Source organism: Zootoca vivipara, chromosome 7 (assembly GCF_965207765.1).
Source record: "Zootoca vivipara chromosome 7, rZooViv2.hap1.1, whole genome shotgun sequence".
In the NCBI taxonomy this organism is placed as follows: Eukaryota; Metazoa; Chordata; class Lepidosauria; order Squamata; family Lacertidae; genus Zootoca; species Zootoca vivipara.
The window spans coordinates 26,864,984-26,880,520 of record NC_142590.1 but is presented as its reverse complement, the minus strand read 5'-3'; the positions used below and the strand labels follow the sequence as shown (position 1 = coordinate 26,880,520).

At 46.8% G+C, this 15,537-nt stretch overlaps 2 protein-coding genes and 2 long non-coding RNA genes across 9 annotated transcripts in view; 1 reads left to right on the top strand and 3 right to left on the bottom strand.

Moving 5' to 3' along the window:
- Positions 1 to 1,133: 1,133 nt before the first annotated feature.
- GNG5 (G protein subunit gamma 5) lies at positions 1,134 to 6,908 on the bottom strand. Its single transcript, XM_035123112.3, has 3 exons — positions 6,708 to 6,908; positions 2,367 to 2,522; positions 1,134 to 1,367 (listed from the first exon to the last, which is right to left on the bottom strand). Exons 1-2 carry the CDS (start codon positions 6,786 to 6,788, stop codon positions 2,397 to 2,399), a joined length of 207 nt encoding a protein of 68 aa, XP_034979003.1. The 5' UTR covers positions 6,789 to 6,908; the 3' UTR covers positions 1,134 to 1,367; positions 2,367 to 2,396.
- On the bottom strand, positions 3,781 to 4,080 carry LOC148685016 (uncharacterized). The gene is made up of 2 exons (XR_015950977.1): positions 3,954 to 4,080; positions 3,781 to 3,875 (listed from the first exon to the last, which is right to left on the bottom strand). It is a non-coding gene; the product is annotated as an uncharacterized LOC148685016 (long non-coding RNA).
- Positions 6,909 to 7,393: 485 nt separating the features above from the next.
- LOC148685015 (uncharacterized) lies at positions 7,394 to 10,860 on the bottom strand. The gene is made up of 3 exons (XR_015950976.1): positions 10,722 to 10,860; positions 9,957 to 10,018; positions 7,394 to 7,543 (listed from the first exon to the last, which is right to left on the bottom strand). It is a non-coding gene; the product is annotated as an uncharacterized LOC148685015 (long non-coding RNA).
- A 2,056-nt stretch (positions 10,861 to 12,916) lies between these two features.
- SPATA1 (spermatogenesis associated 1) overlaps positions 12,917 to 15,537 on the top strand; it is a 31,092-nt gene continuing 28,471 nt past the window's right edge. For 2 of the 6 annotated variants that reach the window (XM_035123109.3, XM_035123107.3), the window contains exons 1-2: positions 12,917 to 13,046; positions 14,780 to 15,009. In XM_035123109.3, the coding sequence (XP_034979000.3) occupies positions 14,974 to 15,009 (36 nt within the window). In that variant the 5' untranslated portion in view covers positions 12,917 to 13,046; positions 14,780 to 14,973. Of the gene's footprint in view, positions 13,047 to 14,731; positions 15,096 to 15,537 lie in introns of those variants that run through there. The other 4 variants (XM_088673869.1, XM_060276780.2, XM_088673870.1 and 1 more) reach the window with 3 other exon arrangements.

Genomic DNA, 15,537 nt, shown 5'->3' with positions numbered 1-15,537 from the left:
GCGGCTCTTAGGCTGGAGGCAGGTACAACCCTATTATATATAAAAGGATGTCATATAGAAGAGGTTGAAAGGTTGTTTTCTACTGCTCCAGAGAAGCGGACACGAAGCAATGGATTCAAGCTACAAGAAAGAAGATTCCACCTAAACATTAGGAAGAACTTCCTGACAGTAAGAGCTGTTTGGCAGTGGAATTTGCTGTCAAGGAGTGTGGTGGAGTCTCCTTCTTTGGAGGTCTTTAAGCGGAGGCTTGACAGCCTTCTGTCAGGAATGCTTTGATGGTGTTTCCTGTTTGGCAGGGGGTTGGACTGGATGGCCCTTGTGGTCTCTTCCAACTCTGATTCTAAACCTGTAAGACTTTGGGGGGGGTCCAAGTCTCTTATTTAACTCTGAAAATACAAGAGACAGTGACTAACATGGCATTCTGGCTTCATGGAAGGCAGTGTACCCCAAATTTCTCCCTTCTTCACACAGAAAAACTTCACAAAGGGTTAAAAGGCATATAAAACAGATTTCATTAAAAACCAGTCTTCATGGTTATGGCCTACCAGCTATGCACAGCCACAAGGAGAGGGGAATTTATTATTTTCAACTAGCTGTGGCTTGTTATGTCTTAACTGCCAGAAACTGGTGCGTTTAAACCAGGCATCCCCAAACTCTGCCCTCCAGATGTTTTGGGACTACAACTCCCATGGGAATTGTAGTCCCAAAACATCTGAAGGGCAGAGTTTGGGGATGCCTGGTTCAAACTGTTTGGTCAACTTAAACTTTAAAATGGAGGTAATAACCCTAAGCAGCTTCCATCTTAGAATAATGCCAAACTGGTTGCTGTCCTCGGTTGTAGAATCCTTTAACCCCAAGGTACTTGATGCAGTCCCCTCTAAATGTTGAGTACAACTCGCATCAACCTGACAATTAACTATACCAGCCGGAGCTGATGGGAAGTTGGGAGCCCAACATCTGCAGGGCAACAGGTTGACTACCCCTGCTCTAGCCATTGTAGTACGAACAAGAAGTGGCAGGTTGCTGCTGCAAGCAGTTCGATGGTTTCTTGCTTGTGCCATTTTAGAAAACTATGTTTTGACAATGCCCTGTGGTTTTTTTTATCTAATGTGTAAAGCATTATACCAGCAAAGTTATTAAATCAACTCTTTATTGCTTGAATATAAAATTGATTCCATCATGATAACAGAAGTTATTGCAACTAGCATACAAGTTTAGAGAGGTAGATTGTAAGAAGTTTGACAACAGTAGCAGTATTACTAGTTCTACGTTGGCACATTTAACACAAAGTTTCTGTACAGGTTCCAGGTCACTCTCTTTCACTTCCATATTCACCAGACCCACAACAGATTGAAAAGTTATTAGATCTGAAAAACACAAAAGAAAAACTCACTCCAGGAAACTATTTGCTGATATGTGTGAATTCTGAAAACTACTAACTCCCTCAACTGAGCTCTTCTGCCTGCAATTCCAAATACATAGAGCTAAACAAAATTGCCAAGATGGGGAAAAAAAGGTAGCAGCTTTCCTCCCATGTGGCCACTAAATGTTTTTTTAGTTACAAAGGAAGTTTGCTAGTCAGGCTTATTTTACTTAGGAGTTGCAGGGAGATTGATGCTCTAGGAAGGCTGAAGGCTAGCTAGCCCTCATCTGTGTATCTCTGGCTGAGAGAGCATACAACGGTTCCCCCCCCCCCCCCAAAAAAAAGATCATATGGCACATAGGATTATCTGATCATTCATATATCCTGCACAGACCAGCTTCACCAACCTGGTGCCATCCAGCTGTTTTGGCCTACATTTCCCATCACATTGGCTGAGGTCAGTAGGCATTGGACTGCAGCACAAGGTTAGGAAAGGATGACTGCCCCAGCCCACAGGCAGCCAAGAGAGTTAACATTAGTTCTATCAAAATTTAATAAGAAGTTTTTAATGTGAAACTGTAAATAGAGCCCTGTATCTCCACAAAATTTTATTATTTAAAAATTACAGTAAGTTATGCACAATCCGTTATCATTTATGATTCACAATAACAAGTTCTTAGCCTAGAAACTGGTGAAACTTAAGCTGCACTACTATGCCCGTGCCTAGGAAGTCCTATAAAACACAGTGGGACTTACTTCCTACAAAGCATTTCTAGCATTCAACTCAAGTGGGTGTTAGTTTAACTATGTAGCATAAGAAATGGAACCATAATTAATTTGGGTAGGGTGAAGAATATGTTCCTGGGCTACAACTTCCAGCATCCCTAACCCTTAGGACATGCTAGCTGGATTTGATGGGAGCTGAAGTCGAACGGCACCTAGAGGGCTACAGACTCCCTTTTATAAAGACACCAAAGCCATATAATTCACTTTAAAAACATACCACTAAAAGAGTCCACGTAGGTCACACAAGTTAGAGAAATGAACACACTTTCTGCGGCCTAAATGGATTTGTACTTGAAGAAACTCCTGTTAGTAGGGGGTCATGGTGTGCATTCTGCAGGCAGAACTGCTTCAAGTCAGCTGCAGCTTGTGAAACCTAGAACAAATTCACATGATTCAGTAATATACTTGGTAGAATGTTAATATGCATATGCTAATCAGAAATCAAAATGGACTCCTCACCCCCCCCCCCACACACAAGGTACCAGTTGGACGGATGTTCTATCTGGCCCAAGCCTACCGGTAATTGTTTTCCTTCACTGGCAGCAGATCTCAAGAAGCGGCACAGCTTGGTAATTTTAGATCCTAGACTTCACGGACTAATGTTCTGACAGCTGTGTGTATTATTTGAGTCATTAAGTACACAGTATTTCTTCACCCACTCTACATGCTTTAGAACAAAAGCTAACAAAGAACATCAAATCAGAGCCCCATCATGCAATCTTGGGAGTAAGCATAATTTGGTATACAACTATTGTACATTTGGTAAAGCAAAATTAAGTGAGCACCTGTATTTGTGTACACACCCAGCTGACTATACTACTTTTTTTTTTAATATAATTTTTATTAGATTTTAACAAGAAATAAAAATACAACAATCAAAAAAAACAAACAAAAACAAAAACAGATTCAGGCTTCCTCATTTCCCCTTCTTGAGTTCTTATTATAAAAAATAGTTCTCGCATTTTCCCATTCTAACTTCACATTCTTTTTTCTAAGTTTCAACTTTTTCATTGCTATTATCCATTCTCCTTATACTTTGACCTCTTTTCTCTTAGCATCCTCTCTCCAAAATTATTATTATCTAATCCCTAATCTCTTTCCCTTACCCAAAAATATATAAGATTCGCATCCAGATTTATTACCCATTTACTTCCACCCACACAACAAAGTTCCCGCCCCCCCTTCCCTGAAATCGAAGTCTCCAGATGTATCAGCCAGGTTCTTCATACAATCCTTAATACATTCCGAGATCAGACCATATTATTTCAGACAATACCAGATAATCCAGAACCCCTCAACCCACCCCTAGTCTGTCCCATACCAACTTTTGCCGAACTCTTGCCCCCCTCTTCTGTAATCCCATCACTTTATATCTTTGCACCTTTTCATCATCTTTCTGCCCCCCAACTGTTTGCATCCTCCCCTCTCTCACCGGGGCGCTGATTTTCCCAGCCTCTTTTTTGGGGTGCTTTTTTGCTTTTACCCTCTCCTGTTTCACTTCTCTCACCAGTGAAACAGTGTTTTCTCCTACTTTTCCTCCCTGTTCCACCCCTCCCACCAGTAGAACAGTGTTCTTTTCAGGAAATAAATCCATTGGTTCAGCATATTGTCCTTCAATATTATCTTTCTCCTCTTCTAGGTTTTTTACATGCGTCACTCCAGCACGGTCCTGGTCTTCCAATCTTTTTTCTTCTCCCTTCTCCTGATCTTCTATTTCTATTGGTTCCTGTGTTTTAAAGTCAGAAACAAAAGTCTCGACAGTCTCTTCTCTCAGGAAATTTACATCAAGCTTGGAGATACTCACTTGCTTAGTAAGATCCAAAATTGTTGCCAATATTAAGTCCCACTGTGTGACTTCCTGTCCACTCTCTGGAACCTTCTCTCCTAGTCCTTTGTCTAAAACCTCCTCCATCTTTGTGCAGACAGGCAGTGGAGTTGATGTTTTGGTCCAATATAAATGAAAAGTGAACAAACAAGCAAAAAGCCAGGAATCTAGTCCCACTTGGTCAAAATCTCTCTCTTTACTCCTTCTTTTCCTCAGAGTCAATACTGAGCAGCCTCAAGGCAAAACAAGTCCTCTTTCACTGTTTACAGCTCTCAGTCTCTCACATTCAGCCAGACACATTCCTTTGTATTGTGACGTCATTCAGCAGACTGGCTGATCTTTCCTTTGACCCGACTCCAGGCTCGCAGGGGGCTTTTCTCATACTAGATCTCAGTCTTTTGCAGAGATAAATACACCGCTTACTTTTTCCTTTACTCTGCCTCAGGAAAAAGTTCTTTTTACAGCATTTCTGGGTTTTCTAGCTTGCTGCGATCTTTAATTACTCAATCGGGGGGAGATGACTTCCCTTTTTAATCTCCGCCTCCCACTGCCAAATTCTTGTTCCAAATTGATTGATTTCAACTTACTTCGTCCAGATCGTAACTTTTTCAGGAAGAATCCACCGCCTGCAGGTTGGAGGCTCGGAGCTTCGCTTCTTGGAGGTAACGATGGTATGCCTAAAATGGCTCCCGCGACTGCCACTCGGCTGGCTCTCAGGAGCTCTTGCGGGCTTCCTGGGCAGCTGAGGAGTCGCTTCTGGAGCTCTGCCAGGCAAAATTTGCCCCCTGGACGCTCAACCAGGGGTATTTACGGGGATCCGCGTGCCCCCGCGGATTTCCCCCCCCCGCGATGCCAGAAACCTCGCAGCGCGAGGTTTCTGCGCCTCCATTCCAGCGCGGCAGACCGGAAGTCTGACTATACTACTTTTTAAAACCAGGAAGGATGCAGTGATCTGCATCAGCCCCCTCATGCCAATGCTGCCGCTCACCGAGGGGGGGTCATTTGGTGGGCCCCACACATCAGCCCTAGGGACGCGGGTTGTGCTGTGGTCTAAACCACAGAGCCTAGGGCTTGCCAATCAGAAGGTCGGCGGTTCGAATCCCCGCGACGGGGCGAGCTCACGTTGCTCGGTCTCAGCTCCTTCCAACCTAGCAGTTCGAAAGCATGTCAAAGTGCAAGTAGATAAATAGGTACCGCTCCGGCGGGAAGGTAAACGATGTTTCCATGCGCTGCTCTGGTTCGCCAGAAGTGGCTTAGTCATGCTGGCCACATGACCTGGAAGCTGTACGCCACAGTAAAGTGAGATGAGCACCGCAACCCAAGTTGTCCGCGACTAGACCTGATGGTCGGGGGTCCCTTTACCTTTACACATCAGTACTACTTAGCACCACTGCCTTTAAGACCAGCCATCTGAACTCTTATTAATGGGAGATGTTACAGAATGAATCTGGCACTAAACCTCTAAGTTAGGGGGGAGATCTGTGGCTCCCCACATGCTGCCCTCCACCTCACATCAGTCCCAGCCAGTACAACCAACTGGCAACAGTGGTGGGAGCTGAAAGTCCAACAAGATCTGGAAGGCCACGGGTTGCCCACTCTCCACTGCAGAACTGTAAGGTATTCTTCCCAAGAACACCACAAATATAAGCTGTCTAGATGTGGATATCCTGGGGGCCGAGTCTCTTGCTCTGAAAGAGCCACGTTTCCCTTAGGGAGACATGGTGGCACCAGAGGAATAATATTTGCGGGATCCTTACTTGCACAACAGATTGCCCTTGCAAGGCGAAAACGCAACAAGCGTATTAACAGTTAACGAATCAGTCAGCAAACGAAGCGACGCTGAACATAAAGTTGCCAGGTCCTCACTTCAAGAAGCAAGCATTCTCAAAAGCTCTTGTTCGTGGGCCCTGTATGCAAAGCTAATTCCGCTTCTCGATGAGAAGTGCTTTGAGCGCTTGAGAGGGGGGAAACAACCAAACTTCGTCATTCTTAAGTCGGCTTGGATTGCTCGGAACGCCCGAGGCCAATGGCTCAAAAGTGCTTGTTTTTTAAAGCCGGGGATTCCCCCGCCCCGCCGCGATCTTTCTTCCTCCGCCTGCCCGGGGCCTCGCACACTTCCCCATTTTGCGGCTAGGGCGGACTCCGGCTCGGCTCGCCAGATCGCTTGTTGCACCTCCCCTTCCTTCCTTCCCTCCCTCCCTCCGAGGAACAAAAAAGCTTCCAAGGGAGAGAAAGCAGATATGACAAAGCACCCCTCCTCCTCCAACTTTCTAAGAGAAAGAGAAAGAAAACAGACCCCGAAAAAAGGGAATAACGTAGATCCAAGTATGGGTGGGGACTGGGCGGCGGCGATCAGCCGCTTCTCCAGGAACAAGCGCCTAACGGGCCAAGCTAGAGAGAGATCAAGCCAGTTTTATGCTGGGAAGGTCGGGTTGGGGTGTCTCCTGCGCCCTGTTTTTGGTGAGTGCGTTGGATTTTACGCACAGGGTTTTTACGCGCGCTCTGCCGTTGCTGAGGCGCTGCGCAGCAACCTTTCCTATGCCTAGCGAAGTGAAGTGCAAACGAAATATTTGAAGCAGTTGTGTGAGCGGGAGTAATAGCTCCCGGGGCTCAAATTAACGCCCCGGGGACTCCCGGCGGGGAGCAGCCATGAGTAGGCGCTCCCCCGAGGCGCAGTAATGGCGGCAGTGGTAATGGCACCCTCTCCACCCGCGGCTTCCCCCCGGCTCTCACCTTCACGCGGCTCACACTGGCCTCGAGGCGCAGCTGCTGCACGACCTTCTTCATGGCCGCCACGTTGGAGGAGCCGGACATGGTCCGCTCGCTCGAGGATCTCGTTCGTTTTATGGGGCAAGCCGAGCCGCAGAGGAGCCTTCGCAACTTTCCCAACTAAGTTTCCGGCGCTCGACAAACTCCCGCCCGCAGACTCGCGACGGCTTGCAGACTCACGCGCAGCGCTCGCTGCCGGGCTCCTTTTTGGAAGAAGAAGAAAAAAAAGACTGCCTCCCGGATCTCACCCCACCCCACCGCCCCAAGGGGCGGAAGAGGGAGCTGCCCAGAGGGAAATGAAGGGAAGGGTTTTAAAAGGGAAGAAACGAGATTTTAAAGTTCTTCCCAACCTCGTGTGGTGGCGGGGCGAGGTTTAGAAACACTTAAGAAGCGCGGTGCATTGCATTGCAAAGCTGTCTAGATGTGGATATCCTGGGGGCTGAGTCTTGCTCTGAAAGAGCCACGTTTCCCTACACGACCCTTGGGAATCCCTTCCAATTCTACCGTTCTAGGATTCTACGCAGGTGACACCCACACTTTGCATCGTAAACGTTAGGAAGACTGACAGTAAGACCTGTTACACTCCCATGACAGAGTCCTTCCTTGGAGTTTTTTTAAGCAAAGGATGGATGGCCTTTTGTCACTCTTACCTGGGAATAGTTCTGAGTACAGGTAGGATTGATAGCCGTGTCAAAACTGCCGAACTCAGCCCACACTAGCCGCAGTTTTAGCCATGGAAGGTTCGTAATAAGCCTCCACTCATCATCCACTTGCAATAAATAAGGATGGGTGGGTTATCTCTGCAGGGTAATTAAAAAATATATTGGAAGGATTAGGGGTAATTATTGGATTTGCTTCTGGGCACTTGATTACAGTTACATGCAGTTCCTATTATTATTATTATTATTATTATTATTATTATTATTATTATTATCCATGTATTAATACCCTGCTTTTCTCCCTGACAGGGACTCAAGGCGGCTCACACATAAAAACAAAGCTGGGTAGGAAGGCAATAATTTAAAAAAAACAACATTTAAACATTAGCATAATTAAAATTGTATAAACTTATATATTATGTTATGTTATCATAGAATTGTAGAGTTGGAAGGGACAACAAGGGTCTTCGAGTCCAACCTCCTGGAATGAAGGACTCTTTTGCCCAACATGGGGCTCGAACACAGGATTCTCCCTGGCCGGGAAGCTCTCGCTTTGAACCCAAGCGGGAGAAATGGGAAGCAGCACAAAAACGGGCGATATGTTCACCACCTTTCAACTGGGTGTGTCACTTTACACTTTTCCTACTTCTGCTCTCCTCGTCTGCAGCTCAGGTTCTTGGGAGTTGGCGGTGGGCGGAAGAAGCAATACTCATGCTTCGCCTGAAGGGGGTGCTGTAAAGGAAAGCACTTGCACCCCAAGAGGCAGCCACATAAACTGAAGTTGAACTGCACCACTTTTATTTAAATTTCAAAATCAGCAGAGGGGGATGACTATGGGGCGGGAACCAACTTCACTGTACAGGTGAAACTCGTAAAATTAGAATATCACCGAAAAGTGCATTTATTTCAGTAATGCAACTTTTTTTTCCTTTTAATTTTTACAAATGCTTTCTTTTGGAAATTCCACAGTAATAAAACAAATAGTTACAATAATACAAAAATAAACATCGCTATTACATTTCATTAATTCCATTCCATTTATAATTGACCCGCCTAACAACAAATAAAGGCTTGACATATCTTGCTTTGCATGTCATGCATATATCTCATATATTGGTTTGACCTTTTAAGTTGTGTTACTGAAATAAATGCACTTTTCAACAATATTCTAATTTTTTGAGTTTCACCTGTATAACTGTAGCCATTGGGAGACCCGCCCTTGCCTAAGGAAGTAAGGGCACGGCTTTCTAGCCTGCCTCAATTCCCGGGCCACACATCCTGAAGGTGAGAAGGGGAGGCCTTACCTTGTCCCCACGGCATCAGACCACAGAACCCCAGGTGGATGATGGAGTTTGGCCTCAAAGGAGGCCCCTATCTCACCCTCTGAACTGCAGAGTTGAAGAAGTGAGTCCCATTGCCTGAAAGGTGCCTAAAAGACGTCACCAGGCTAAACCAAACTATTTCTTTTCCTGCATTTAAACTGCCACTTAAAGGGGACAAATCTCTATTTAGACCCCTTTCCCCACCCCAAAGAGGTGGGTTTGCAGTCACCTCTGCAGGTCAGTAGGAAGATGTCATTGCTGACATCTGTCAGATGGATTCCACCTGGCTTATACAGTTCAACCCCATCCCAACCACACTTTCAAGGTGGATTACTTGACCTCACCGGCCCTGGACTGCGAGCCGGTCGTACCTGCGCATGTCCGCAGCATGTACCTGCGCATGTCCGCAGCATGTCCGCCAGAAATCGCTTCTGCGCATGCCCAGACGTATTCTAGCTGGGCTGGACCCCTTTACCAACATGTGGCTTGGCCTTGCCTAGGCATTAAGTGCCCACTTTCAGTCCTATCCCCTAATACAGGATGTGCATGAGACATAAAATGGAGCCAGATCGCACACTTACAAAAAGGCTCATTGTAGGCCTACCACACCTCCCCTGTGAACTCGTGAGTATGTTCTGTAAATCAACGCACAAATCAAATCTAAATATTTCAAGAGAAGCACGGGCACACTGGGGCTCCTTTTGTCTAACAACACCGGCGTAAATTAAATATCCAGGTAACCTATTGGCCCAAATCCTCTCCACCTTCCTGCATTTAGCTTTGCCTCCGTCCAACTCATCCTTTTCTTTCTTGGGTATCTCTCTATATAAGAGAGTGAGCACGCCAGCACATTCCCCTTCCCAAATCCTCTCCTTCGTAGCTGGGATAAGGTGAAAACCCAGTGGGTCTGATGGCTCTGAAAATGGGATGGCATCCCTTCTAACTGCACCCAATGGATCAGGATGGGGCAGCAATGATAATGCTCACCAGGGTGAGTTGGTCACAGGCACACCTCCAGGGCCCCATCCATTATCCATGATAACAGGTAGCCCACCACGGCGGCCAATAAGATGCTGGGTAAGTTTGTATATTGGGGAGGGGGTTTCCAGAAAAAGCCCCAGCCATCACCGAAAGGGAGAATGGCCAAGGGGCAGAACTCCAACCCTGACAAGCCCATGGCGATTGTGGGTGCCACCCTGGCCAATTCCATTGATGGGAAGAAAATGCCTCACCTGTTTGACTTCCACAGCTAGAGGAGGAGAACTGACACCTGCCCCCAAAGCATCCAAATGAGCTAAAATTAAATCAACAGCACCCTGGTTAGGCTTTTTCTTTTTCGCTGCTGCCAGCCAATTCCTGCTACAGCAGGGGGTAATTTCTGCCCCTCCAAGGCCTTGAGCGCCCCCCCCCAAAAAAACCTGACACTTCCACCTCCTCAGGTGAGGGGTAGGGGGTAGGCTCCTCACGCTTCTCTGGGGTGCAGGTGCCACCTTTCCTTTACCCTTAGGGCCTCCCCTTGCCTTGACCTAGAGCCATGCTAAGAAAATGCAGGTTGGGAAAGAATTTGCAGCTATAAAAAAAAATATCCCTTGCCCCAGCCCATAGGAAACAGAAGCACAGTTGCAAAATGCAACCCTTGGGAGCCAACCGCTAAATGAGACTCGGCATGAGCTTGCAGTTAAAGGGGGATTTTTAAACCTGATCTCTCTCAGCTCCTTGGGCTTAGTGCGCTAACCACTATACAGCACTACCTACCAAGAAAATAACAAGACCACAGCAAATGAGTACCAAGGTCCGGAAGAAACTCCCTTCACCCTTCCCTATACCACTGCTCAAGTCCAGGCCTCGCAACAGCAAGGGCAATAGTCTAACCCCAGCCTCTGCTAACTGCTGAAATCCCCCTGGGGGGATTTCCCCCTGAAGGAGACTCCCCCCCCCCCAAAAATAAGGGCTGGCCATAATGCTGTCCCCCTGCTCTCGCCCCCCCATTGGTCTACCAATGCTTCGGAGGGCCCTCCTGCAACCAGTACCACAGTCCGGGTTTTGCTCAGCCGGCAAGGCCTGCAGCAACTGCCCAGTCTTCCGCAGCCAGCAGGCTCCAGCCTACAGGTTGCTCAGGATCCTCCTGTGGAAGACACTGGATCCTGCCTCGTCAACTGGCCTTCCTGTGAGTAAGGGGGCCTCCACTCTAGGCTCACGCCTACGCTTCCCTGCTCCACTGTGTTCAGGCTGAGGTGCCGGCCTGAGCCCAGATTGAGGCCTCCACCTGGCGCTGCTGCTGCAAACTGAGAGGCTGGAAGGGAAGTCAGTTTGTTTCCCTTAAATTGGCACCCAGCCCTGAACCACCCCCTCCTATCAGTGCCAAGGTTCCCCCCCACTCTGCCTCTCTTTGCCAATGCGTCCAGCCTTCAGGGCACCATCTAGGCCTTTCGGTTGAATGTTCTCTGTTTCGCCCTGGGGGAACCGAGGGAGCGGGACTGCTTTGAAATGCTCCTGCCCAGCCTCGTATGTAAGTTTGGGGGCAGAGTTTAGTCCCTACAGAGAAGGCTGATGCCATGTGCAGGCCTCTTTCCTCCACAGACCTTCCTGCCTAGCTGCCCTTTCTCCCTTCTGCTGCCAGTAAGGGGCGATGGGGACGCAGCAGAAATGAGAATTTTGCCCTATTTGTGCACTGACCAACCAGAGGAGATTGGTCCATTATTAGAGCAAACAGGACACTCTGCCCTAGCAAGTGAAACGGCCTGCAATATATGTGTGTGTGTGTGTGTGTGTGTGTGTGTATGTGTGTATATATATATATATATATATATATATATATATATATATATATCCTATATAATAATGTCCAAGTTGTCCCTGCGTCCAGTTTTCCCGTGTGTCCCTGGGGTACTGCGCATGGGCCCCAGGGACACAGGGATTGGACAGCAGAGACGACGTACACACACGCGCACACGCTCTCCCCACCCCACCCCTCTGCCAACTGCCGCTCCCGGCCGGACAAGCGCCTCAGTGTGCTTGCGCTAAAGAGCAAGGAGGAGGAGGAGGCTGCTTTAGCCCCCTTCCCCCCCTACCACCAGCAGACCAAGGGGCTCAGTACCTTGGATGCCGGTCTGGTGGGACATGACGGCAAGCAGCCGCCAGGAACTGCCACCTCTCAGGCCGGGGGCAAAGGCAGGAAGCGGCGCCGGGGAAAGAGAGCCGCAACTCAGCGCCTCGCTTGCCTTCGCCCCGGCGGAGGCTCCTTCGGGCCAGGCAGCGGCGCCAGGACTCGGGCCGGAGACACCGGGGAAGCGGCAGAGTCACCGCTGCCATGTGCAGCTGAGGAGGCGGCGGGCTGAGGAGGGCGGCCCGGGCCGAGGTGGCGGGCGTCGAGCCGAGGGGGCCGCCGGGGAGGCCGCCTCGAGCTCCGGGCTCCTTCCTTCCTCCTCCTCCTCCTCCTCCTCCAGCAGCAGCAGCAGGAGCGCGACAATGGTGGGACCCCCTCCTCCCATCTCCCGGCAGCTCCGGCCGCCCCTCGCGGCTCCTCACGGGCGTCGCCATAGCCTCTGGCTGGCTGCTGGAAGAGGAGGAGTAGGCTCGCTGGCCCTGGGATCCACCCACCGCCGCCTCCTTTCCGCCCCTTGGCTGCCTGAGCCCCGACACCTCTCCTTTTCCTAGCGGCGCCCATGGTGTCCTGGCCGAGGAGGTGGCGCCGCGGCCCCGGCTTCTGCCGAGACACGCGCTCTAGCGCCCGTTTTTAAACGGGCTGAATTCCACTAGTATATATATATATATATATATATATATATATATATATATATATATCCCCTAGTGTAGCTATAAAACAAGTTCAGAAGTTAAACCCTTGAAGAATAACAAAAACAAAGGAGAGAGCTCACTAGGCAACAACAACAACAAAAGTTGTTCCCCTCCCCCCCCAGTGAGCTCTCTCCTTTGTTTTTGTTATTTTTCAAGGGTTTAACTTCTGAACTTGTTTTATAACTACACTAGGAGAAAAGTAACAAATGCATGTGAGATGATTGTCTGGGCCAGGCTTTTTAAAATTTTTATCACAGTTAATTTCATTTTGGTTTTGTTTGTTTAACTCTGCGTGCTAATTTGGAAGTAAATTCCACTTACTGTATCTCAGTGGGGTTTGCTCTCCAGCTCAGTGTGCATCCTTCATCTTGCATTTTCCTTACATACAGGGTTGCTGTCTGTCGTAGGTTTGCCCTCCGCCCTTAAAACAAAAACAAACAACAACAACAGGCTGAATCAAGACTGAATCATTGATTCCTGAATCAATACAGGGATCAAGCAATCCCAATCATTTACCACGCCAGGTAAAACTATAGTCTTCTATATTTTCAAGTGAGAAGGCTGTTAAAACAAAAACAACCAATGGCAAAAGGCCCACATCTGGAAAGTATGGGCATGATTTTTCTCAACAGAACTTCATGTCATTAGCTAATATCCTTTGATGTAGTATGCTGAGTAAATGCGTAGGGAGGGAGGGGCGGGGATGCAGGATGATAAAAAAATTAGTGTTGCTAGGCATGCAGTTGCAACAGTGGAAATCTGTTTACTTGTTTGTCTTTTGAGGGAAGATGCCCACAAGCGGCAACAAGGAGGAAGACATAATAAAATATCTATTTGTTTTATGACCTAACCACAACTCACAACTGATCTAACCGAGGTAGCAAAGGTGACAGGAAGATTTGTATATCTTTAATGAAATACAGACTCTTTCTCACAAGATAGGATCGGGAAACCAAACTTAATAAAGACAACTCAGAAACTTCAACTGGTCCAAAAAGCAGCAGCTAGATGACAGGTTGTGGTTCCTTCTAGAGCTCATATAAGCCCTGTTTTCGGTTTGTTTCCAGGCCTGATTAAAAGGCGCTCATGCTAGTATTTAAAGCCCTAGACAACTTAGTTGCCAAGTACTGTATTCCCTACAAACTTTCTTCTTCCCTACAGACCTTCTTGGGTGCTAAGACTGACCAGAGTAGTAGTTGGTAATTCCATCACCCTCAGAGGTTCTGGAGATGGCAGCCTGGGCAATGATATTTTCTGGCAACTCCTAGGTTCCCACAGAGTTGCATTGGACACTTTCATTACATAGTTTCCTGTGTTTGCTGAAGACTCGCATCTTTACCCTAACCTTTACCCTAACACCTGAGATAAATGTTTTCAGAAACCATCCTTTTCCCGCGACGCTCCTTTGTTTTAATTGTTTTTAATATGGAATTTTAAATTGTTATAAGATGCCCTGGGACCTGCTGGTGAAGGGCAGGTAATAAATTGAGTAATAATAAAATAATAATTATAATAATATATAGGTGTTGACCCTTGCAAGGCTGGCCTTCATCAACTGGGCTGCTTGCAGGACATGCACTGAGCACCACGACAATGTGTTTCATATAATCCTCATGCTCTGTTTGACATGCATAAACCTTCAACTCCCAAAAGGGGTATGAATATCATAAATCAACTGGCTTCGAGTGCCCGTCATTTGTATGATCCTCAGGCTCAGCCCTCGTTCCGCAAAGATCATAAAACCAGTACACATCTTGACAATATGATCTACAAAACACCTAAGCCAATAGCAGTGGTGCATACTGTGTTTCCCAAGCTCTGTTTATGTGTGAGTGTCGCTCATTCGTTCTAGTTATGCACGTTTTTACACATAAGTTCTATTTGGGTTACTGCCAAGTATAAGATATTTGTGTTGTTGTTATGAGTGAGGAAAGGAGCAAGCAGATTCAGGTACTAATTCTTCGTTTTTCTGAGTGTCGAGTCACAGATAGGAATATCTGGCCAGTGCCTTTTTACAGCTTAAACTACATTGTCCAACCGATGGCTTTCATGTTATTGTTTTTATTCTACATGGCAATTATCCCCATGTAAGCAATGTGCGTAGAGCAGATCTTTGATTACTGAAATAAATCTCAGTTACATGGCCCTGGTTGTGCAATTCACTGGGTTACTAAGGTGATATTTACTTGTATAGAAGGAGTGTTCACATCAAAGCGTGATGTTAGCCAACGTTTGAATCCTTTCATTTTGTTTTCAGATTAGCTAGAAACAAAGTATTCTGTCCTCCTAAGTAGTCTCATATTTAAACGCAGCAATGTTTTTGACATGGAAATACATCTGAAATGAGTGGAATGTTACCTCCGAGAGACCGATATCCTCTGTTAAATTATGTTTGTGCGATTTTTTAAAAAATGATCCGGAATTCGCTGTGAAGGAGGCTAAACCGGAACTATGCCATCCAGCCATATCAGATCTCCCACATCAGAGGTGAGAAATAATGGATCTTAGAAAGCATGTCTATCCGATCTTAAATGTACATAATCTTGCAACATTTTCTGCTGTAGATTGATGAGGTAAGAGCAATGTGTATAAATTGCTTTTTCCTAGAAACAAAGCCTGAATTATCTTCATTTTTTGTGCGATCAAATCTCACTGTCTGTGAAAGATGTTTACAAGTAGGCTGGTTTTAAACATTACCCAAATAATGTTTTAAATCTGCTTTATGGGGGATTAAATACATATAGGCATTGGGTGTGGTTTAGTAAAGGTTTTCCTTTGTTGCCAGTGGGCGTTCGTCTCCATCAGGAACAGTGCCAGTGGTAACTGAAGTCTGATCAGCATTCTCTCTTGCCTGTTACACTTTTTATCTTTAAGCTCAGGGTCATATTACCCTACGTGGTGCTTCAGTTTAGAAGGTTGCGACAGCTGCTAGTTACGCACATGAGTGCTCAGTGTTCATCTTCTGTGACTAATAGACCTGAAATGCTATTAGCAACAGTTGATACTTTAAAAGAA